General features: G+C 37.0%; 1 protein-coding gene across 11 annotated transcripts in view; it reads left to right on the top strand.

Annotated features, from left to right (window-relative positions):
- ANKRD28 (ankyrin repeat domain 28) overlaps nt 1–26,280 on the top strand; it is a 200,861-nt gene that overhangs the window by 103,235 nt on the left and 71,346 nt on the right. For all 11 annotated transcript variants that reach the window (XM_045903839.3, XM_045903837.3, XM_054504424.2 and 8 more), the window contains one exon: nt 19,740–19,818. In XM_045903839.3, the coding sequence (XP_045759795.1) occupies nt 19,740–19,818 (79 nt within the window). The remainder of the gene's footprint in view (nt 1–19,739; nt 19,819–26,280) is intronic.

Genomic DNA, 26,280 nt, shown 5'->3' with positions numbered 1-26,280 from the left:
TACTTCTGCCCCTCTGCTTGTGCTTTCTGTCTCCCCCCCTCAAATAAATAAATAAAGTCTTCAAAAAAATAAAAATAGACACAAAGACTTCCAGTTCCACATGTAAGAAACTTGGAAGTCACCACTCTGTCCTAACAAGTACAAAACTGAACAGACTGAAAAATTAACAGCTCTTCCTGGGTCCATGAGGGAGAGGACCCCAAGGGCAAACACTGCTCCCAAGATTGGAGAGTCACAGATGAACACAGAAAGCTGAGGCTTGAAGAGCAGTGACTCATGAGCAGAAACTGCCCAGGAATCAGTGCTGGGGAAGGAAAAACTGAACTTTAGTTGACAAATTGTTGGAGGTTCAATATGGATAACTCTGAGAGTTAAAAACACTAGGGGACCCTGTCACAGGCTACCAGAATATTATAAGGTTTACCTCCAGGAGCTGGACTGGGTTCTCAAGCAGGGGTGGGGGGAAAGGGAACCATTTTGAAATACGTCATACCACTCTGTTCTTCTTAACAAGGCCTGCAGACTAGTTAACCAGAGCCTAACTAACCCAGGGGAAGGCAAATACCCAATTCCAGCTGCCTCTAGCCATTCTTTCCCACCTGGGGGCAAGAGGGGGTAGACTGGGAAACACTTGTGAAGTTCGCAGACCAGGGGCATAGGCTCACTAAAAGACAGACCTAATCATAGAACACTGCCCCTCCCCTCACACTTCACAACACATTAATTACCAAAGACCTATTTACGGTGGTTCCTTTTATCCAATACATCATATCTAGTTATCAAGAAAAAACTATGAGATACACCAAAAGGCAAAAGCACATTTGAAGAGAGATGGAAATCCTAAGAAAGAACCAAAAGGAAATACTAGAGATAAAAAACACTGTAAAAGATTTTTAAAAATGCTTTTGATAAACTTCTTAATAGGCTGGACATAGCTGAAGAAAAATCTCTAAGCTAGAGGATATAACAATAGCATCCTCATAAACTGAAAAAGCAAAGAGAACAAAGACTTAAAATAACAGAACAGAATTATGAACAACTACAAAAGGTGCACAAACTTGTAATAGAAATGCCAAAAGGAGAAGAAAGAGGAACAGAAGAAACATTTGAAACAGTCATGACTGAGAATTTTCCAACTAATGTCAAGACACTAAACCACAGATCCAGGAAGCTCAGAGAACACTAAGCAAGATAATTGTAAACAACAACAACTACAACAATAAAAAACACTTAGGTATATCATTTTGTAAACTGCAGAAAATCAAAGATAAAAAATACCTATAGGGGAGCAAAGGTAAAAATTATAGTCAACTTCTCAGAAACCTGCAAATAAGAGAGTGGAGGGAAATATTTAAAACGGTAAAGGAAAATAAAGACTTTATCAAGTAAATAAAAATCAAAAGAATTTGTTACTGGTAGACCTGCCTTGTAAGAAATGTTAAAAGAAGTTCTTATACGGAAGGAAAATAATAGAGATCAGAAACTCAGATCTACATAAGGAAGAGCATTGAAGAAGGAATATGTCAGAGTAAAATGAAAATAGTTTTCTTATTTCTAATTGATCTAATACAAAGCTTGTTTAAAGTAACAGTGTAGGGGCGCCTGGGTGGCTCAGTCAGTTAAGCATCTGCCTTCGGCTCAGGTCATGATCCCAGGGTCCTGGGATCAAATCCTGCCTGGGGCTCCCTGCTGAGCAGGGAGCCTGCAGCTCACCCTGCTTGTGCACACACTCTCTCTGTCAAATAAATAAATAAAATCTTTAAAAAAAAAAGTAATAATGTATTCTATTATGTGTGCTTATATATATGTGTATGTATGTATGTATCTTATGTATATATAGTATGTGTGTGTATATATATCTTTCACATATATGTACTTCTATGTAAGTGAAACGGATGAAAGCAGTGATAAAAGGGAGAGGAAGGGGAATTAGGATTAATTTGTTATTAAAAAGTTACACTACTTTTTTTTTAAGTGGTATGGTGATATTTGAAAATAGATTTGGATTAGTTGTAAATTTGTACTGTAAACTCTAGGGCAACCATTGAAAAAATGTTTTTAAAGTATAACCAATATGCTAGAAGTAGAAGATGGATTCATACTTGTATGCTCAGTTAAAACCATAGAAGGCAGAAAAAGAGTGGAAGATAAAAATAGGAACAAAAAATGAGAGAAACAGGAAACTATAACAAATATAGTAGATATTAACCCAGTTGTATCAATAATGCTCTAAATATACCAGTTAAAAGGCAGAGATTGTCATAGTGGATCCAAAAAAAAAAAAAACCAATTATATGTTGCTTTCAGGAAACCCATTTTAAATAAAAAGAAACAGAGTAAAAAATGGATGATGAAAACATACCATGCTAACATCAAAAGAAGGCAGGAGTAGCTATATAAACAAATAGTACTGGAACAAGTGGATATCCACATGAGAAAATATTAATCTATTTAGGTTAATAATCTAAATAATATATGTACTATAATGTTAATATTCTAAATAAGAATTTAAATAGATTAATACTTCACCATTCAGAAATTTAAGTAAAAATGGATCACAGACCTAAATGTTATATACAAAACTGTAAAGTTTTTGGCACATAATATCAGAGAAAACCTAGATGATCTTGTGTATGGCAGTGTCTTTTTAGATACTGAAAAGCTCAGTATCTAAAGGCCCAATCAATGAAAGAATTGATAAGCTGGGCTTCATTAAAATTAAAAAACTTTTGGGAAAGACAATGTTAGTAGAATGAGAAAACAAGCCCCAGAATGGGAGAATATATTTGCAAAGATCATCCTAATAAAGGGCTCTTAAAACTAAAAAATAAGACAATCAGCCTGATTTTTTAAATGCGCCAAAGTTCTTAACAGACACTTATCTAAAGAAGATAAAGAGATAAATAAGCATGTGACGAGCTGCTCCACATCATCTGTCATCGGGGAAATGCAAATTAAACAAGAGGGAGATACCACTACATATTGAATAGAATGGCCAAAATTGGGACTACTGACAATACCATGTGCAGGATGTAGAGAAGCAGGGAACTCATTCATTGCTGGTTGGAATGCACAATGGTACAGCCATTCTGGCAAACAGTTTGGCAGTTTGTTAAAAAACTAAACATACTCTTATAATCCAGCCGTCATATTTATCCAAATGCATTGAAAACTTAGCTCCGTCAAAAACCTGAACACAGATGTTTATATAGCCATCTTATTCATAATTTCCAAAACTTGGAAGCAACCAAGATATCTGGGTGGATGAATAAACATACTGTGGTACACCCAGACAGTATTATTTAACACTAAAAAGAAATGAACTATCAAGCTACAAAAAGACACAGAGAAACCTTAAATGCATATTGCTAAGTGAAAGAAGCCAATCTGAAAAAGCTACATTCTTTATGATTCCAACTATATGACGTTATGGAAAAATCAACACTATGGAGACTAGTATAAAGATGAAGGGTTGGTGGGGGATGGAGATGAGTAAGAAACACAGGATTTTTAGGGCAGTGAAAATATTCTAATACCATAATGATGGATAGATGTCATTATATATTCGTCCAAATCCATAGAATTTACATCACCAAGAGTGAAACTCAAGGTAAACTTTGGACTTTGGATGATCATGATAGTGTCAGTATAGCTTCATCACTTTTAACAAATGTGTCACTCCGTTAGGGACTGTTGATAATGGTGAAGGCAGGCTATGCTTGTATGGAGGTAGGGAGTATATTGGAAATCTCTCTGCTTTGCCCTCAATTTTGCTGTGAACTAAAACTGCTTTAAAACAATTGTCTTAACTAAAAAAAAATTTTTTTTAAATATAAAAAATAGGAGTGAGAGGAAGAGATGGCCACTTTCCTGCTGCTTGCTGTTGTTTGGGATGAACTAACTTGAGATGAGCCTATACATTGTGGTTATATAGTTGTGCTTGGCAAAGTAGAAAGGTAGAATTTTTGAGAGACCTAGATATCTTTGAGTTGATAATAAATCAACCAGCTTTGTCCCCATCCTATGTAAGAGTAAGTCTTTTGTTTTTTAAACCTTTTTTTTTTTTTAAAGATTTTATTTATTTATTTGAGAGAATGAGAGAGCACATGAGAGGGGGGAAGGTCAGAGGGAGAAGCAGACTCCCTGCCGAGCAGGGAGCCCGATGCGGGACTTGATCCAGGGACTCCAGGATCATGACCTGAGCCGGAGGCAGTCGCTTAACCAACTTAGCCACCCAGGCGCCCCATGTTTTTTAAACCATTTTAATTGGTGCTCTTCTGCACTTGAAAGCTACAAAGGATACAATTAAAGAACTAACTATAAACATGAATTTTGTATCCTGAAAGATAGTGCTGCTTTAAAAGTCTTATTAATACCATATTGAATTAGGAGAATAACTTTTCTCCCTCTTCCTGCCTCTTTCCCCCTTCCCTGTCTCTCACTTTCTCCAGCTTCCTTAGAATATATTCATTACTGTATTCTTTTACAAAGATGTTTGAGGGGCATGTAAAATTTCTTTGTCTACTGTCATCCAAAGTGATTGTTATTCTCAAAAACTAAACATTTCTAGTTACTTCACATTTTGAATTGTGCTTGTGTGACTTTAATTTTTATCTGTCTTTATGGATTTTGTCCATGCGTTCAATACATTCAAGCCAGCAAATATTTATTGAGCATCCATTGTATTGCTCTGGACTTCTTAAAGTTTGGATTGCATTTGTTGTAGTGAAGAGATTAGGTTTTATAAAGCATCCCTTGCCATGTGTAAGATACATTATTTGAGATGAAATGTTTTTGTTTTTTAGTTTAACCAGCAGAATTAACTAATTATATTATTTAAAATATAGCTGATTATAAGTTACGTATTCATTGGTGAGTTATCTGGTAGAATTATTCTTGCTACATGTTTTCAGAAGCCTAGGAGTTTAGACATACCTACTTATGCAATGTCTCTAGTATTTAAATATATACAATCATAGATCTCTAGCTATTGCAGCTTTTCTAAAGGGATGGAAAGAAAGATAGCATGCTTTATTACCTAATTATGCCTTAGCCATTCCTTTCCCTTTCTCTGCAACTATAGAAAGGGAATAGAGAAGTGCATCATTTATAGGCTAGTGATAGTTCTGTACTATGTGTAGAAGTATTAAGCTAGATTTCAGCTTCAATAAGGTGTGTGGAAACTCAGCCTCCAGCCCAAATTGCTGAGCAGTTTACTTGCAACAGTTTTATTGCTCTCAAGATTCTCAAGAGAAGCCACAACTGGTCTAGCTTTGAATGAATAGGGATTGAACTGATTGCTTACATTTAATTGAAGTTGTCAATAGAGCATTTTGATGAAGAGCATGAGTTTGGAAGCAGTTTCCTCATCTTTAAAAATAATAGTTAAACTATACAATAGTTTTTCAAAATAAAACAGCTATTTCAAGTGCTTTATGCAGTGCCTACTACAAAATAAAGATCTGTAGGGTTGCCCTCATTTTCTGAGAAAGTCTTCCATTCCACATAGTTACTGTGATACAGTATGTTGATACAGTATTTGTACATACAGTATAACTCTTCTACCTGTTCTTACCTGGTTGGTACATGAGTGAGGATCTAACCGAAATTGAGTCAATCAGAATACTGTTTTAGGGTTTTGGAATTAAAAGACTTCTCTTTGGACTGCTGAAGTTCTAAGAGTAAATCTCAGGATCTATGATGGATGGCTTTGTTTCCTGCTATGAGGAAAAGTGTTGTTGGTAAAGATGGGGAAAAAAAAAAAAAAAAAAAGAAGCTGATGCATGGAAAAACAGAGATAAAAGATGGTCCTGAATGTTTCAAGTGCTTGATTCTAGTTGTCCTTGTGGCCTAGCCATCCCCTTCCTTATCTAAATTGTGATTGTTTGGTACTCAATTCCATGAGGTATTTCACTCCTTTTAATAAATATATTTTGCCCAACTGGTTTAATTTAGATTTCTGTCACTTGCACCCAGTAGTGGTACCTAATATATGTATTTACTTTTTTAAGATTTTATTTATTTATTTATTTATTTATTTATTTATTTATTTATTTATTTATTTGAGAGAGAGAGCAAGAGAGAGAGCGAGACAGCACAAGCAGGGGGAGTGGCAGAGGGAGAGGGAGAAGCAGGCTCCCTGTCGAGCAGGGAGGCTTGATCCCAGGACCCCAGGATCATGACCTGAGCTGAAGGCAGACACTTAACAGACTGAGCCACCCAGGCACCCCTCTAATATATGTATTTAATAGTAACTATTAAGGACAATATGAGATCTAGATTAGTTAATGTACTTAGTTAAAACACTTTTTACTTCGTTACTTTGCTCTGCTAAATACTAATGATTTTTCATCTTATAATCTGAAACTTTAAGGTTCCATAGAGGTTTTCAAAGTATTTCTTGGGAAAGAATCATAGCATACATCTTAGAACTGATTTTTAAATCATTTATGGAGAGTTACCTGTTACCTAGGAATTCGGATAACCGTCTGTTAGAGGCAGTTCTAGAATGTGTTTTGTTCTAGGACCCCAAAATCAATTATAGAAGTCTGCAACCTCCAACACATTAGAATATCATGATTCATAGCAGGTTTTCTTCATTAACATTTTATTTTGTTTAAACTCTCTAGTGCCTGAGATATACAACTTTGAGCCAGGTGCTCATATGGGCACAAAATTAGACAGTTTGCTTTCTCTGGATATTAATTACTTCATTATGAAGCCATGACATAAACCTAAAATTGAGCAGTTACCAAAATGCCAGCTGTATGATACAGATGATAATGTCAGGATAGAGAGATCTGAGTGTACTAACATGGTCCTGAAGACTTGGTGAAGGAGATAGAACTTGAACTGGGCCATGAAGAGTAGAAGGGATTTGGGCAGGAGAAAGACATTCTGGGCAAAGGGAACAGAGGTGAAAGATGAAAATGTGCCATTACTCATTCTGTTAGTAGAAATTAACTGTTGTGGTTCCAGCTAAAGGTTAGTGGCTTTTGAATATCAAGTTATGGGGGTAGAACTGAGATGATTTGTGGTGATGACAGCCACTAAAGGTGATTGAGCAGAGTAACTGATGGTTTGGGTGAATGTGAAATTGCCTTCCAAGTTTGATCTGCTAGCAGGTAAACCAGTTGGATCTTTAATATGCTTTGAGGATGAGAGGATAAGGTTGATGGGTAGTAGTGAATTTAAAAATAAAGTTAACTAAAAACACAATCTAAGGATTTTTCCAAATAACTAAGCATCACTTCTGTACCAAAGTAAGCTAGAGTTCTCTTATTTGAAGCAGCTACAGACATCCACCAGCACTCTATAAAACCATAGCCCAAGGCTGAGGTTCACCATGGACCTTCCTTGAGCGCAGTTTTGAGAACAACCAGGCATCATAACTTATTTATGAAGGGGTAAGACAAGTTTGGATCTGATAGGGCCTAGGTTAAGTCCAGCTGAGCTCTGTGGACTGGAAACTGAGTGTTGGAGGATAATATCCAAGTACTAAATATGGGTGCTTCAGTCTGATAGCAGTACAAATAAAAGAGAAAGGGAAAAAATTACTAAGAAAATTATGATAAAAACTTGCTAAGAAAAATGAAGTCAGGCCACAGAATGTTTTGAAGGAGAATGATTAGTTTTAAGCAGACTGTGGTTAAATGGATAGTGGAGCATTACAAATAGAGGCTATATGGTAAATTAACAAACAGCACATACCTTGGAGCCCAACTGCCTATGCTTGAATACTGATTCTGCCACTGCCATATGATCTTGATTAATAAGTTACTTAAACTTTTCTGTGCTTTGATTTATCTGTTAAATAAGGAAACATATTCAGTTCTTAAACCCTGCAGGGTAAAGGGCTTAGAGCAGTCCTAGCATAAAGTAAGCACTAGGTAAGTGTTAACTGTTGTGATTGCTAGGATTATTATTCTTAAGTTACAGCTGATATACATGAACACTTTCAGTACCCGGACAAGGGAAGAATTACAGAATTGAGTCCTTGCTATGAAGGTTGTGGTTGAATCCATATAAGTGGATGAATTCTCCCAGTCTCTTAAGTATTTCTCCTTGTACAAATGTTCTGTTTCACTTTTCTTTCGCTTTATCATTTCTAACTTTTCACTTTTCTGTTTTCCTACTCTGTATAGTTTCCTCTTATTCCAACCTGATCCTGAAATCTGCTTTATATTAAAGCTTCTACACAAAATATTGAGAATATACAAGTGCAGCTTTTAGTTCCCAGATTTTACTTAAGGTACCTCCCTTGCATCTAACCCTTTTCCTGGCCTGTGCTTGGGATCCACCATGGATTCCCTTTTTTCTCACAGCCTCATCCCATAGGTTATCCAACCAACCTTGTTTGCCTATGTTTCATAAACTGCTTCTGGAGCTCACTGTAACACAACATATAAATCAAAATATAATTCAGGATGTTTCTGAATATTTTTTTAAAAACTTTATTTTGAAGAAATTATAGATACACCAGAAATTGCAGAAATGGTACAGAAAGCTTTGTTTCCATCAACCAGATTCTTTAAATGGTGACATCATACTCTACATTACCAAAATCAGGAAACTGGTATTGGCACAATACAACTAATTAAAGTGGAGACTTCTTTTGGATTTCACCAAGTTTTTTGCATTCACTAATTTGGAAGAGGACTGGATGTGGTAGTAGCGGTAATGTCCTTGTGAATAATTTTATGACATTTTGTCACATGTGTAGATTCGTATAACCACCAACATGTTTAAGGTACAGAACTGTTGCATCACCATAAAGAGCTCCTTCATGTTCCAGTCACTTGTGTAGCTCTTCTGTAAGGTACCAGCCCAGCATATGCCTGTGGCCCAACCCCAAGTGGTTAGCAATCACTGATCTTCCTAACTCATCTAATGTATATCATCTTCTTTCAGGATAATTGCTTATAAAAGTTATAGCTATTTTTTGTTTGTTTTTATTTGGGGAAGTTGGGGAGTTAATTTTTTGTTGTCCTAATCATATGCACAAAGTATCTTTTCTGAGTACTTACATAAGAACTGTAAGAAAAGTGTAGTTCAAAAACTATGATCAAATGGTCAAAACTATATGATCAAATGAGCTAACATTTGTTTGAGTCTGGTGTGTGTATTTAATAATTCTAGTTGAGATTATTTTAGTACTACATTGAGATACAATAGTTTCTTTAAAAACTGACTTAATATCTAAGAAACATTTTCTTTTTGAAATGGGTACGTGATACTTGTGAAATGTCTAGCATGGTAAAATATTTTTAGAATTTTTAATAAATAGCTTTTCAGTTGGTTTAGATGTTATTTTTATTTTTTTTCTTTTTTCTTTTACTTTTTGAAACATGTACATGGTTAATAACTCCAAACAATACCAAAGGCCACAAATAGTGAAAAATAACTCTTTCTCATACTTTAAGCCCTAGTCCACCAGTTCACCCAGAGGTAATCACTGTATTAGTGTCTTGAGTATCCTTCCAAAGATATTTTTTGCATATTCAGGCCTAAGCGGATGTATAACTACTTTTATCATACAGTTGTTCTGAGCCTGCATTTTTTCATTTAACACTGCTTTAGAGACTTTTCCATTGATAAGGAGCATCGAGGTCTGCTTGTTATTTTAAATTGGGAGCATAGTGTGATATTGTGATTTATAATCCTATTTCTGGCGCTGAGCTCCTAAAAACCCTTGGAATTTCCTGTGAGAGAGCAGTGAAAGTTTATGTTAATGAAGTGACTTTTAGAATGGGAGCTAGTTGCCTGTGGAGCCAATTTTGTGGTTAGAAGGTGGGGACTTTCAGTCCCCTTTCCCCTCAGTACCATCACCTCTGGGGAGTGGAGGAGCTAGAGATTAAGCTCAGTTGCCAGTGGATGGCAGTTTAATCTGTCGTGCCTATGTAATGAAACCTCCATAAAAACCTCAAAGGAGGGAGTTTGGAGAGCTTCTGGGTTGGTTAACCAGAAACACTTACACTTACCACTGTGCTGGACCCCAGATGTTACTAGGTTGGAAGTTCTTTGTTCAGCATCTCATTCTGTGTTTCTCTAACATCTGGCTGTTGATTCGTATCTTCTAATATCCTTGTGATAAACTGGTAATCCAGTGAGAAAACTGGTTTCCTGAACCCTGTGAACCCTGTAGCAAGGAGGGAGCCAGGGGAACCTCTGATTAATAGCTGTTGGGTTAGAAGAAGTACAGGTGTACACAACCTGGACTTGTTATTGGCATTTGAAGTGGGGGGAAGCAGAGTTTTATAGGACTGAACCTATAGCCTGTGGGATCTGATGCTCTCTCCTAGTTGATCGTGTTAGAATTGAGTTGAGGGGCGCCTGGGTGGCTCAGTCCTTAAGAATTGAGTTGAATGGTAAGACCAGCTGGTATTGGAGCACTGCCTGGATGTGTGGAGGAAAAAAGCACACATAATGGGATTGGATGTAGAACCCTTACATGGTGTTTAATTTTATGGATGTACAACTAGAAGTCCTCTCATCTAATAACTTTTATAATTGGTAATTAATAAGTTAATCAGTCTGACAGAGGGAACCATAAAAAGTGATCTTTAAGCGTTTTACTCTAACAATGTGTATTTGCCAGCCATTTGTTTTGTAATTGAGCCGAGGCTTTTTTGTTGACACTATTGTTCATTGTTACCTTCCTTGTACAGACCCTACCCCCAGTGCATTATCTGTAACCGATGTGGGGTTTCTTTAAGTGATGGGAGAATTTAGACATTGAAGAATCAAACATCTCCATTTGTTTACTGTTTGCCTTAGTGATTCAATTCTCAGCCACACCCAATTCAATAGCACTTTTTTTGGTGGCTTACCTTTACTGAGTCTTCATGTGGTATTCAACCTAGTAGTGATAAAAACAATTTGCTTTTTTCATTCCTATTTTATCAGTTTAAATAATATTGAAATAAATCACATAGTTATGATTGCAGGTACAATTTGCACAAACTGTTGTGGTAACAAACATACCCTACCCTTGATAAATAGACACCCAGTGGTGGGAACGAAAGTTCAAGGGTTTACTAGTGGTAGCCTAATAGTCCAGATACATGGTGTGCCAAGTCACCTTTAGTTTTACTCAGGAGACAGAATATTGATTAATCATGTGAGTTGGTTAAATGAAGGTTGGTTAAGAACTTCTTGTTTTTTTTTTTTTAAGATTTTATTTATTTATATGACAGAGAGACACAGCGAGAGAGGGAACATAAGCAGGGGAGGAGTGGGAGAGGGAGAAGCAGGCTTCCCGCGGAACAGGGAGCCGGATGTGGGGCTCAATCCCAGGACCCTGGGATCATGACCTGAGCTGAAGGCAGACGCTTAACAACTGAGCCACCCAGGCGCTCCAAGAACTTCTTGTTTAATTTTAACCATTCCCCTTTGGCAGGTATTTAAGTTGTTTCCATCATTTTCCTTCCTACAATAATCAGTAAATATACTTAATTATTTTGTTTGCATATACATTAGAATATCTTTATCTTAAAAAGATTCCTTGGGCGCCTGGGTGGCTCAGTCATTAAGCGTCTGCCTTCGGCTCAGGTCATGATCCCAGGGTCCTGGGATCGAGTCCCACATCGGGCTCCCTGCTCTGCGTGAAACCTGCTTCTCCCTCTCCCACTCCCCCTGCTTGTGTTCCTGCTCTCGCTATGTCTCTGTCAAAAAAATAAATAAAATCTAAAAAAAAAAAAAAAAAAAGATTCCTTGAAATAGAATTAGTACATACAAGGGGATAGTCATTTTTTTATATTAATAAATTTTGCTAGAGACTTTAAATAAGTATTGTATTGTGTAATTTTCAGTATTTAATTGTAGTAAAGAAAAATATGATAGGTAATTCTTTTAGAATTAACCAAAGTGTTCCTTTTTCCCTTCAATTTGATTTGTAGAGAGGAAAACTATGCTCATGAGTCATAAAATACATGAATAGTATTCAAGGCATTGAGTCATAGAGTTCCAGACATCTCCCACACATAAATGACTCACTTTGTATGTGCACTGTGTGTGTGTGGTTTATCCTTTGTAATAGATATGTTTCTCAATTTGAGTAAGTCTGATTAGTTTAAACACTCTAGGGAAGTTTGCTGTCTTAATGATTAACATTGAAAAGCCTTAAACCAAGGATCCTTTTATTAAAATGACTAAATCAGGACTCAGTTTTGAATAAAGCCTGAGATTTTGGTGGTTCTATGTTAGCTTTTTCAACAACTGTTCAGTGATTTTTGTGCAAAGCATTCTGTTTGCTGGGGTATATATTGGAATAAAAAAACATGCTCTTGTGGAAATTAATTGTGGTTAGAGAGACAAGGCTCTTAGCTTACTAGATAACATTAATAGTCACTCTCCCAACCTCCTTTTACTGAAGTACCTGTTACTATTATAAAGACAAAAACAATATCACAAATACATTAAAATTATATAAAGAAGCCAGTGTAGAGTGAGTGATAATTTTGTTACACACATCTTTATAATACCTTTATATGCTACTGTTAAACCTTATTTGAATTGCCTATTCATATTTTATTAATCCCTCTTTTGACTAGCAGCTTTTTTTCCTCATTTATTCTCAGTTGTCTAACTATTCTTTCTTAGAGTAATTGGGGTATTGCCAAACTAGAAAATTCTTACGATGTGAAATAAACTTCATTTTCTTAAATCTTGAAAGCTATAATATTCTAATATGGTAAAAGACCCCAAAATACAATACCTGTTTAAATGAGAAATTTAGGGACGCCTGGGTGGCTCAGTCGGTTAAGCATCTGCCTTCCGCTCAGGTCATGGTCTTGGGATTAAGTACCGCATCAGGCTCCTTGCTCACCCGGGAGCCTGCATTTCCCTCTGCCCAGCTCTCCCTCTGCTTGTGTGTGCACGCTCTCTCTCTCTCAACAAATTTTTAAAAAATGAGAAATTTATTTCTCTTAGTAGTATAGGAGTTAGTGGTCCAGGTTTGTGGAGCAACTCTGTTCTATAAGATCATTCAAGATCATGACAGTCTTCTAGGATATTGGCCTACCTCTCTATCAAAGCTGGCTCAGTTTCACATCTGCATTCCAGCCTGTGGGAAGTGGCAAAGTATTAATCCAGAGTAAGGTGGCTGTCTTTTAAGTTGAGGATGACCTGAAAGTTGTGTCTTTACTTCCAACTCACGTACCACACTGGTCTACACTAAGTAACAAAACTTAAAGGCAGATGGCTCACTGCGTGGGTAAATTACCAGCTACAACTTTAATACTATGGACAAAGGGGGAAAATAAATAATGGAAAATAATTAACAATCTATCGCAAATCCTCTATCCAAAAAATTGGGTGTAAATTTCAAAATAAGTCTAAATAAATGGCTTTCTCAGAAACAGCACTCTTCGGGTGCCAGGGTGGTTCAGTTGGCTCAGGTCATGACCCCAGGGTCTGGGATGTCAGGCTCCCTGCTCAGCGGGAAGACTTCTTCTCCTTCTCCCCTGGCTTTTACTCTCTCTCTCTCTCAAATAAATAAAATCTTTTAAAAAGAAAAAGAAACAACATTGTTACAACTTTAAATGAGGTGTAAATATGAATTAAAAATCCCTGAATGTGACTCTACCTCAAGATCTTGCTTCTCAAACTGGAGATCATTGGTGTTTGAGGGGGTGAGGTACATGAAGGCTTGCATTAGATGTATCTTCTTTTCTTGAAGATTTGGAAGAGTATGCATTTTTTAAAATTGGGGCACCTGGGTGGCTCAGTCGGTTAAGCATCTTTGCTGCTTTGTTGAAGATGAGTTGACCATAGAGTTGAGGGTCGATTTCTGGACTCTCTGTTCTGTTCCATTGATCTGTGTCTGTTTTTGTGCCAGTACCATACTGTCTTGATGATGACAGCTTTGTAATAGAGCTGGAAGTCCAGAATTGTGATGCCGCCAGCTTTGCTTTTCTTTTTCAACATGCCTCTGGCTATTCGGGGTCTTTTCTGGTGTTATACAAATTTTAGGATTATTTGTTCCATTTCTTTGAAAAAAGTGGATGGTACTTTGATGGGGATTGCATTGAATGTGTACATTGCTCTAGGTAGCATTGACATCTTCACAATATTTGTCCTCCCAATCCATGAGCATGGAACGTTTTTCCATTTCTTTGTGTCTTCCTAAATTTTCTTTCATGAGTATTCTGTAGTTTTCTAAGTACAGATCCTTTGCCTCTTTGGTTAGATTTATTCCTAGGTATCTTATGGTTTTGGGTGCAATTGTAAATGGGATCGACTCCTTAATTTCTCTTCTGTCTTGTTGTTGGTGTATAGGCATGCCACTGATTTCTGTGCATTGATTTTATATCCTGCCACTTTACTGAATTCCTGTATGAGTTCTAGCAGTTTTGGGGTGGAGTCTTTTGGGTTTTCCACATAAAGTATCCTATCATCTGCAAAGAGTGAGAGTTTGACTTCTTCTTTGCCGATTTGGATGCCTTTGATTTCTTTTTGTTGTCTGATTGCTGTGGCTAGGACTTCCAATACTATGTTGAATAGCAGTGGTGAGAGTGGACATCCCTGCCGTGTTCCTGACCTTAGGGGGAAAGCTCTCAGTTTTTCCTCATTGAGAATGAGATTCGCTATGGGTTTTTCATAGATGGCTTTTATGATATTGAGGTATGTACCCTCTATCCCTATACTCTGAAGAGTTTTGATCAAGAAAGGATGCTGTACTTTGTCAAATGCTTTTTCTGCATCTATTGAGAGGATCATATGACTCTTGTTCTTTCTTTTGTTAATGTATTATATCACGTTGATTGATTTGTGGATGTTGAACCAACCTTGCAGCCCAGGGATAAATCCCACTTGGTCGTGAATAATCCTTTTAATGTACTGTTGGATCCTATTGGCTAGTATTTTGGTGAGAATTTTTGCATCCATGTTCATCAGGGATATTGGTCTATAATTCTCCTTTTTGATAGGGTCTTTGTCTGGTTTGGGGATCAAGGTAATGGTGGCCTCATAAAATGAGTTTGGAAGTTTTCCTTCCATTTCTGTTTTTTGGAACAGTTTCAGAAGACTAGGTATTAATTCTTCTTTAAATGTTTGGTAGAATTCCCCTGGGAAGCCATCTGGCCCTGGGCTTTTGTATGTTGGGAGATTTTTGATGACTGCTTCAATTTCCTTAGTGGTTATAGGTCTGTTCAGGTTTTCTATTTCTTCCTGGTTCAGTTTTGGTAGTTGATACATCTCTAGGAATGCATCCATTTCTTTCAGTTATCTAATATGCTGGCATAGAGTTGCTCATAATATGTTCTTATAATTGTTTGTATTTCTTTGGTGTTGGTTGTGATCTCTCCTCTTTCATTCATGATTTTGTTGATTTGAGCCATTTCTCTTTTCTTTTTGATAAGTCTGGCCAGGGGTTTATCAATCTTGTTAATTCTTTCAAAGAACCAGCTCCTAGTTTCGTTGATCTGTTCTACTGTTCTTTTAGTTTCTATTTCATTGATTTCTGTTCTGATCTTTATTATTTCTCTTCTCCTGCTGGGTTTAGGCTTTATTTGCTGTTCTTTCTCCAGCTCCTTTAGGTGTAGGGTTAGGTTGTGTACTTGAGACCTTTCTTGTTTCTTGAGAAAGGCTTGTATTGCTATATCCATTCCTCTCAGGACTGCCTTTGCTGCATCCCAAAGATTTTGAACAGTTGTGTTTTCATTTTCATTGGTTTCCATGAGTTTTTTTTAATTCTTCTTTAATTTCCTGGTTGACCCATTCATTCTTCAGTAGGATGCTCTTTAGCCTCCATGTATTTGAGTTCTTTCCAACTTTTCTCTTGTGATTGAGTTCTAGTTTCAACGCATTGTGGTGTGAAAATATGAAGGGAATGATCCCAATCTTTTGGTACCAGTTGAGACCTGATTTATGACCTAGGATGTGATCGATTCTGGAGAATGTTCCATGGGGACTAGAGAAGAATATGTATTCCGTTGCTTTGGGATGGAATGTTCTGAATATGTCTGTGAAGTCCATTTGGTCCAGTGTGTCATTTAAAGTCTTTATTTCCTTGTTGATCTTTTGCTTAGACGATCTGTCCATTTCAGTGAGGGGGGTGTTAAAGTCCCCCACTATTATTGTATTGTTGTCGATGTGTTTCTTTGCTTTTGTTATTAATTGCCTTATATAATTGGCTGCTCCCATGTTAGGGGCATAGATATTTACAATTGTTGGATCTTCTTGTTGGATAGACCCTTTAAGTAGGATATAATGTCCTTCCTCATCTCTTATTACAGTCTTTGGTTTAAAATCTAATTTGTCTGATATAAGGATTGCCACCCCACCTTTCTTTTGGTGTCCATTAGCATGGTAAATGGTTTTCCACCCCCTCACTTTCAATCTGGGGGTGTCTTTGGGTCTAAAATGAGTCTCTTGCAGACAGCATATTGATGGGTCTTGTTTTTTAATCCAGTCTGATAGCCTGTGTCTTTTGATTGGGGCAGTTAGCCCATTCACATTCAGGGTAACTATTGAAAGATAGGAATTTAGTGCCATTGTATTGCCTGTAAGGTGACTGTTACTGTATATTGTCTGTGTTCCTTTCTGGCCTGTGTTACTTTTAGGCTCTCTCTTTGCTTAGAGGACCCCTTTCAATATTTCGTGTAGGGCTGGTTTTGTGTTTGCAAATTCCTTTAGTTTTTGTTTGTCCTGGAAGCTTTTTATCTCTCCTTCAATTTTCAGTGACAGCCTAGCTGGATATAGTATTCTTGGCTGTATATTTTTCTCATTTAGTGCTCTGAATATATCATGCCAGTGCTTTCTGGCCTGCCAGGTCTCTGTGGAAAGGTCTGCTGCCAATCTAATATTTTTACCATTGTAGGTTACAGATCTCTTCTCCCGAGCTGCTTTCAGGGTTTCCTCTTTGTCTCTGAGACTCATAAGTTTTACTATTAGATGTTGGGGTGTTGACCGATTTTTATTGATTTTGAGAGGGGTTCTCTGTGCTTCCTGGATTTTGATGCCTGTTTCCTTCCCCAAATTAGGGAAGTTGTCTGCTACAATTTGCTCCAATATGCCTTCTGTCCCTCTCTTTCTTTCCTCTTCTTCTGCAATCCCAATTATTCTAATATTGTTCTGCTTTCTGGTATCACTTATGTCTCAAATTCCCCCTTTCTGATCCAGTAGTTGTTTATCTCTCTTTTTCTCAGCTTCTTTATTTTCCATCATTTGGTCTTCTATATCACTGATTCTCTCTTCTGCCTCATTTATCCTAGCAAATAGCATCCCCATTTTTTTTTTAAAGATTTTATTTATTTATTTGAGAGAGAGAGAATGAGAGAGAACACATGAGAGGGGGGAGGGTCAGAGGGAGAAGCAGACTCCCCGCCGAGCAGGGAGCCCGATGCAGGACTCGATCCAGGGACTTCAGGATCATGACCCGAGCCGAAGGCAGTCGCTTAACCAACTGAGCCACCCAGGCGCCCAGCACCTCACTGATAGCCTTTTTGATTTCGACTTGGTTAGATTTTAGTTCTTTCATTTCTCCAGAAAGGGTTTCTCTAATAACTTCCATGCTTTTTTCAAGCCCAGCTAGTATCTTTAAAATCATGATTCTGAACTCTAGATCCGACATCATATTAATGTCCGTATTGAGTAGGTCCCTGGCAGTCGGTACTACCTCTTGTTCTCTTTGTTGAGGTGATTTTTTTCCATCTTGTCATTTTGTCCAGAGGAAAACAGATGAATGAGAGAACAAAATGCTAACAGGGTAACAACGTCCCCAGAAAATATACTCTGAACAAATCAGAAAAGACCTGAAGCCAGGGGAAAAGAAAAGGAAAAGAAAAAAGAAAAGAAAAGATAAAAACAAAAAGAGAACAAAACAAAAGAAAAAAAAACAGAATATGATCAAATATGATTGGGCTGGTGCATAGATCAGTGCCACACACTAGATTTGGGGTGTATTTTGGTCTGTTATAAGAAAGTGCCTCCCAAAATTTTAAAGAAAGAAAAACTTATATATGTACAAAAATAAGGGTTGATACGATGAAGGGATGGAATATGACTGTAAAGATGAAAATTATTTAAAAAATTATAAAAGGAATTGATAAGATAAGTTGTTTGAAAGACTAAAGAATCATGGTAAAAAGGCCATGAATTCTATGTGCAGTATTCCCCTAGCACTGGAGTTCTGCCGTTCTCTTTGATGGGTAAACTTGGTCTTGGCTGGCTCTTCTCGCTGATCTTCTGGGGGAGGGGCCTGTTGCCTTGGTTCCCAAATGTCTTTGCCGGAGGCGGAATTGCCCCACCCTTGCCCCCTCCTGGCTAAGTAATCTGCTCGGGTTTGCTCTCCGGATCTTTTGTTCCCTGTGAGCTTTCCGTGCAGCTTTGGAGGCGGAGAGTGAAAATGGCCTCCCAATCTCCGCCCCCGGAGGAGCCGAGAACTCGGGCCCTGCTCCTCAGTGAGCCCCCAGAAAAAAGCCGTCACTCCCGTCTCCCCCATCTCCGGCCGCACTCCGTGCTCACCCGGCCTGTGACCGAGCGTTTCTATCTCTGGCACCCAACCCCGTATGGAGTTTCCAAACCCAGCACATCCCTGCGGTGCGCTCCTGTGCCGCTTCTCCCCGGGGAGGAAGGGGAGTCTCCCCGGATCTGCCGCTTGTTGGGACCCTGCTGAAGGAGCAGTAGTCCACATGTACCGTGGATCACGGGTTATGGCAACCCTGAGCTGAGGGCCCGCACCCTGCCTCCGTCTCTGCAGCCAGCTTCCCCGCTCTCGATACCTGGGAGCTCTGCCGCTCTCAGGCACCGCCGGTCTTTCTGTGACCCCGAGGTCCTGAGAACACACTGTCCCTCGAGGGTTCCACCCCCAGCTTAGCACAGGAGCCACGTCCCTCAGCAGAGCCGACTTCTAAAAGTTCCGATTTTGTGCTCCGGGGCTCTATTACTTGCCCCTAGGTGGCTGATGGAGGCCCCCTCCCCCACCGTCTATCCTCCCAAATATCACCTCGGATTCACTTCTGCGCACATCCTACCTTCCAGAAAGTGGTCGCTTTTCTGTTCAGAGAGTTGCTGCTATTCTTTTCTTTGATCTCCTGTTGAGTTTATAGGTGTTCAGAATGGTTTGATTCCTATCCAGCTGAATTCCTGAGACCAGACGAAATCCAGGTCTCCTACTCCTCCGCCATCTTGTTCCCCATCCTGCCTTTTTGTTTTGTTGATGGTTTTCTTCACTGTGCAAAATGGAAAACTGTGTATTTTTTATATTTACAAAGATAGGAATATATTTTAAAGCCACAAACAAAATTGGCAGGAATTTTAAGAAATCCTTAAGATTGTTTTAAGGGATAACTTCAAATCCCCAGAGAAAAATTTGGGGGTACCTGTGGAAACATTTTGATAGGCAAACCTTTTGTTAAGGTTTGTTTTATTTAGTTAGGTCAACAATTCCAAACTGTGTAAAACTGTGGAAGTATATTGGGAAAAACAGCATGAAGTAAAGGAAATTTTCCTATGTATATCAGCAGCATAGGCATCTTTATTCAAAGAAAGCCTAAGAAGTTATTTCTCTGTCACCTTAGATTTTATTTTTGCTGTACTTAATAAAGCCATTCCTTTAAGGCCAAAATATTTTTTTAGGCCTTTCTTCTCCTAGCAAGGAAATATTCTGTTAATGGGTTGCTAACTTAGACTAAGCTTATGGAACTAGTAAGTTGGTAGTTAATGGTTTTTCTTCATTTAAAGTATACTGAAATTAATTTTATATTAAAAGTTATGTTCCACCTTTCCTCTTTTTACAGGACAATGAAAAGAGAACTCCACTGCACGCTGCTGCCTATCTTGGAGATGCAGAAATCATTGAACTGCTTATTTTATCTGGTATGGTAAAGCCTGGTTAATAAGAGCACATCATGCATATTTTTGTCATAATTAATATTTATCAAACCTGGTTGACTATTTCTTTATATTTGTCTCAGAGTTGAAACTTGTTCATTCTACAGCTGATCTTACATCATGTGCCAAGTACTGTTCTAGTGCTTAGAGTATGTCGGAGAGCAAAACAAAGATGACTGCCCTTAGGGGGTGGATACTCCCAATAAGGAAAAATAGGCTGTAAATACAAGTAAATGTTACAGCATGTTAAAAGATGATTAAGTGCTATAGAGAAATGAAAAAGTAGGTCAGGATAATAGGGTGAGATGAACGATATATAGGCTCAGGGATTATATAGAATATTCATAGTAGGCCTGATTAACCGCAGAGTAACTAGGAGACAATTTCAGTTATCCTAGGGGAAGGTGATGTGGCTCAGACCAAGTGCAGTAGTGGAGGTAGTGAGAAATGGTATGATTGTGATATATTTTGAAAGTGATGCCAGCAAGGTGTCTGTCTTTAAATAGCTTTTATCTAATAACTCTTTTTGAGGGCCTGTAAAATACATTTTAGGAACCTATACTTTATCTTTTAATTTCTCCTAAACTGTTTGAGACTTCGCAATATGAAGTAATGGTAGAACTGTTTCTTATGGAATAGCTCCTATTGTGGTCAGACTGCCTGCAGTCAAACAGAGCTTAGAAGTATTTTTGTTGTAGCCGAATTATTGTAAATAATATTTATTGGAAAAGGATGCACGTGTTTGAATTGTGCTTGTGTTACCAGATTGTAGATAGACAATGTAATTGGAGAAATAGCATCATTCATTTAATATTTGGGAGTAGGAGCACTGAGAGAATTTGTGAATGAAGATCTCATTTAGTAGCCTAAATAGAGAGGTGCCTGGTTGGCTCAGTCAGTTAAGCGTCTTACTCTTGATTTAGGCTCAGGTCATGATCTCAGGGTCATGAGATTAAGCCCTGCGTCAGGCTCCGTGCTGGGCATTGGGCCTGCTTGAGATTCTCTCTCTCCCTCTCCCTCTACTTGTGCTGTTTCTCTCTCTCTCTCTTTCAAAAAAAAAAGCCTAAATAGAATTTTGCCATTTCATAAATTTATGAAAATTTTAAAATCTGGGTTTTATAACAGATTGCATGATCATACAGAATTAAATATAGCTAAATATTGACCCAGCTGATATTTTTTTATTGAAGTATTAGTTTCAGGGGTACAACATATATATTACTCAGTGCTCCCCAGCTGATATTCTTATATTAGTTTCTTCATGAGTAACTTCATCGTAGATGCACTTCCTTGAAGATATCTGTTACTCTGTGGATGCTAGCTCACTAGCTACCAGCTTAAATTTACTAGAGATAAGAACTGAGGAGGTACAAGAGAAAAATCATATTTCCTCTTAATTGAGGCTTCTACTATAATAATGTGAATTGATGGAGTTTAGGTTTATATATGGAATTTTCTTTACAAACATTGTCTAAGAAACAGTTTCTTTTTTTCTTTAAGACATAGCTGTGCTAGAAATGGTACATTCTAGTTAGTTTAATGTCTTGGACTTTGGTTATGACCTCTACTGCTATGTTTTTTATTTTAACACAGAATTCTGTTCATTTACTTCCACTTTAACATAAAAATTTTATGACTTAAAATGGAGGGTTCTTTTTCCCATTTTTAATTTTTAACCTAGGAGAAACTTTTCAGATGCTCCATTTGACTTACTTCCTGGCTTTGAAAGTGAATGTTTGTATTAAGGACTTTTAGCTACTTACAGAAGGTTGACTTCCTAGTCTTTGTAAGTATGATAGTCAGATGAGCCTTACAAATGTGATAATATCAGAGATCAGCTTTGAAATAAGCATTTGAGAGAGTGCTTAATTTCTTTTAAATAATTCAAAGAGAAATAATGTATAAAATTAACCACCATATATGTATAAATGCTATTTCAGCTTGTCTTTGAAAACTAATTTTAGTATTGTGTTTTAACAGTTTATGAGGTAATAGCTCATGTAGCTGTTTTTGGATGGAAAAAGCCACAAATTAATTTATAGTTTTCAGAACAAAATTAAGTTTTTACATTGGTCTCAAACTGTATTATTTCCTTGATCCAAATTTCATTTGACTTCAGTTTCTACTACTCTCTCTTTTGCACATTCCGCTCTGATGCCACTGGCTTACCATCTCTGGGTATTTGAACTGCTGCTGCTTTATCCTCAAACTCTCTTTTCTCAGGTAGCCACATGACTTGTTCCTTTACTCACCTTTTTTATGTCCTTGCTCAAATGTTACCTCCAGGGTGAAGTCGTCCCTGATCACTGCCTCCACCACCACCATCCTTTCCCTTTCCTGTGTTATCTTTTTTTCTAGTACTTACTGTTATCTGATATCCTTTTTAAAATTTTACTTAGTCACTTCCTATCATTCTCTCCTTATAGACTGTAAACTCCCAAGGCAGGCAGGGGGAGGCGCAGGGGGAGAAAGAGAATCTTAAGCAGACTTCTCACCCAGCACCAAGCCCTGTGGGGCAGGGGGGTGGTTCCATCTCATGACTGTGAGATCATGACCTGAGCTGAAATCAAGAGTCAGATGCTTAACTGACTGAGCCACCCAGACGCCCAGCAATATAAGTTTAGACTTTACATTTTGGTCTCAGTTTCTCAAGTCTTTAGTTGAAGTGAGAATGGGAGAGGTGGAAATGCACTAGGAATGTGGGGTGCAGGAGTTCAGGTAAATGAAAAAGGAAAGAAGACAAATGATCTGTTTTCTATGGATGCAACTCAAGCTCGTCCATAGACTTCGTTCTTCTTCAGACTACCACCTAGGCTCTAGGAAAAATAAAATAAATAAAAACTTAATTGGATCTGGAATAAAATGAGCTGGAATGAAATCCAAGTCTAAGTTTCTACTAAACCAGAACCTCCGTTTCCCACTTACAAATGAAAAATAAATAAACCAGGCTCTGTGTTGTCATGAGAGGCACTGCAGATAGTGGTCAGACAGATTTAGGTGCAAAACTTGGTCCCACCTCTTAGCACCTCTGTGATCTTTGGGAAGTTATTTAATCTCTCCAGCCTTAACATCCTTTTCTGAAAAGTGGGAATAATATAAATTTTATAGTTTTGAAGCAAATGAGATGATGTAGTTAAGATACCTAGAAAAATACCTGGTACATCATAGATACTCAAAATCTGGCTATTATTTTTTTTTTAAGCAACCCTTCTTTCTTTCCTCAACTTTATTTGGCCCTGCCAAATAAGTAAATTCCCAATGTCAGGAATTACCATTTTTTAGTGATTTTTAGATATAGTTTCCTAAAAATTCTACCCTCCCCATTGTGAAATCTAGTCACATTTTGAAATGATAATCTGGAAGGAGTTATTTAACTATGGGGGAAATACAGACAAGAGTTTATTTCCACAATCTAGAGAGACAATGAAACAAAACAGACTCTGTACAGAATATTCTTACTCAGCAAATTCTAGAATTTAAAAAAAAAGTCTTTAAAACTATAATTACATAAGTGTCTTACTGAACACAGCCCCCAGTAGCTCAGCAAATAATGAGTGAAGGCTCATATAATTTGTAGAAAACAGAGCTCTAACAAGTCAGAAGATACGGAGTAATCAGAAATGTGTTCCTAACTTTTAAAGTTAGATGCTGTATAGGATGACTGTCACGGCCTTCTATAAAAATACCACCTTACATAGTTGAAGACTGAAACCTGAGTCAGAAGGAATTTTAGTTTGATGGGTTTTAACATTTGCTATAATTTTATGTATTTGAAGGTTCATGCTGATTTGTATAAAATTAACAATTTTTAAAATAATTATTCATATCAATTTAAAATTCCCATTAACTCTTTGGAAGTTGATTAGAATAGTTTTATGGAGGATATAGTAGATAACTTAGAAATCAACAAGTATAAGCTAGCTAATGAATTCTAAGTATTACAAATAGATTTCCAGAATAACAAACTAATAAAAAACTAATTATATTCAAAGAATTTTCAACAACAGAAAGGTTATCCAGATAGTAAATAAATAAGAACACATTGGACTTAAAGTACACATTAGAGCAGGTGGATTTAGCAGATGTTTACAGACATTCTATCCAAAAGCAGCAGAATATACATTCTTCTCAAGCATACATGTAAGATTCTCCAGGATCATGTTAGGCCACAAAACAGTTTTTCATAATTAAGGTTGAAATCCCATTCAGCATCTTTTCAACCACAGTGATCTGAAACTAGAAATTAAAAGAGTAAAGCTGAAAATTCACAAATATGTGGGGGTTAAATATTACTGAACAACCAGTGGGTCAGAAAAATAAATAAAAGAGCAAAAAATATCTTGACAAATGAAAATGAAAATACAACGTACCTAAAACTTAATGGGATGTGGCAAAAGCAATTCTGAGAGAGAAGTTCATAGCAATAAATGCCTGCATTAATAGAAAAAAGAAGGAACTGAACCTGGCTTTTCACCTCAAGGAACAAGAAAAAGAAAAGCCCAAAGTTACTAGAAAGAAGAAAATAACAAAGATCAGAATAGAAATAAGTGAAATTTAAAAAAAAAGAAAAATCAGTGAAACTAAGAGCTCATTTTTTAAAAAATAAAATAGACAAACCTTTAAACTTATCAAGAAAAAAGGAGAGTACTCAAGTTAAAGAATATCAGGAGACATTCCAGCTGATACCACAGAAATACAAAGGATCATAAGAGATAATGAATAGTTATAAACCAACAAATTGGACAACCAAGCAAAAATGGATAAATTTGTAGAAACATACAATCTACGAAGATTGCATCATGAAGAAATAGGAAATCTGAACAGACCAATTACTAGTAAGAAGATAGAGTCTGTAATCAAAAACCTCCCAACAAAGACAAGTTAGGACAGATGGCTTCACTGGTGAATTCTACCAAATTTTAAAGAAGAGGATGGAACACTTCCAAACTTCTTTTTTTCTGCGGCAAGTATCGCCCTGAAAGCAAAACCAGACAAGGATACTATAAGAAATGAAAATTATAGGCCAATATTCCTGATGAACATAGATGCAGAAATCCTCAACACATTATTAGCAAACCAAATTCAGCAGTACATTAAAAGGATCGTACACCATTTTCAAGTGGGATTTACTGTAGGGATGCAAGAATGGTTCAACATCTGCAAATCAGTGATATGCACCAATTAACAAAATGAAGGATAAAAATTATATGATCATCTCAGTAGATGCAGAAAAAACATTTGACAAATTCAGCATCCATTCATGAGAAAAACACTCAACAAAGTGCTCATAGAGGGAACATACCTCAGTATGATAAAGCCATATATGACAAGCCCACAGCTGTCATCATACTCAATTGGTGAAGAGCTGAAAACTTTTTCGCTACAATCAGGAGCAAGATATAGATACCATTCTCATTACTTTTACTCAACATAGCCCTAGAAGTCCCAGCCAGAGCAATTAGGCAAGAAAAAGAAATTAGAGGCAATCCAAATTGAAAAGAAGTGAAACTGTCTCTATTTATAGATGACATATTATATATAGAAAACTGTAGACTTCACCAAAAAACTGCTAGAACTAATAAATAAACTGAGTAAAGTTTCAGGATACAGAATCGATATACATAAATGTGTTACATTTCTTTCTGTGCATTGGTAATGCACTATCAGAAAGAGAGATTAAGAAAACAGTTAAAATAAAATAGTTAAAATAGCTAGGAACAAATTTAGTCAAGCAGGTAAAAATCTGTACACTGAAAACTAATAAGACATAATGAAAGAAATTGAAGAAGATAAAAATAAATGGGAAGATATTCCATGCTCATGGATTGGAAGAATTAATATTGTTAAATGTCTGTACTACCCAAAGCAATCTACAGTTTCAGTGCAGTCCTTATCAAAATTCCAGTGGCATTTTAACAGAATTAGAAAAAACAGTACTGAAATCTGTATGGAACCACAAAGACCCCAAATAGTCCAAATAATCTTGAAAAAGAACAAGGCTAGAAACATCACATTTTCTGATTTCAAACTATATCATAAAGCTGTAGTAATCACACCAGCATGATATTGGCATAAAAACAGACACATATATCAATGGAACAAAAAGAGAGCCCAGAAATAAACCTATTTATATATGATAATTTGTGACAAAGCCAAAAATAGGCAATGGGTTAAGGACAGTCTCTTCAATCACTCGTGTTGGGAACATTGAACGGTCACATGCAAAAATGAAACCAGATCACTACCTTACACCATACACAAAAATCAACTCAGAATGGATTAAAGACTTGAATGTAAGACCTGAAACCATAAAATTCCTAGAAGAAATCATAGGGGATAAGCTCCTTGATATCAGTCTTTACAGTGATTTTTTTTGCATTTGACACCAGAAGCAGAAATAACAAGCAGGACGGCATTGAACTAAAACGCTTCTTCAGTACAGCAAAA

This window comes from Mirounga angustirostris, unplaced genomic scaffold (genome assembly GCF_029215605.1).
Source record: "Mirounga angustirostris isolate CCGP_5_RB_7025 unplaced genomic scaffold, mMirAng1.0.hap1 SCAF_1, whole genome shotgun sequence".
Lineage (NCBI taxonomy): Eukaryota > Metazoa > Chordata > Mammalia > Carnivora > Phocidae > Mirounga > Mirounga angustirostris.
Note: the sequence above shows the minus strand (reverse complement) of the source record. Positions and strands in the feature narration are given on the sequence as shown.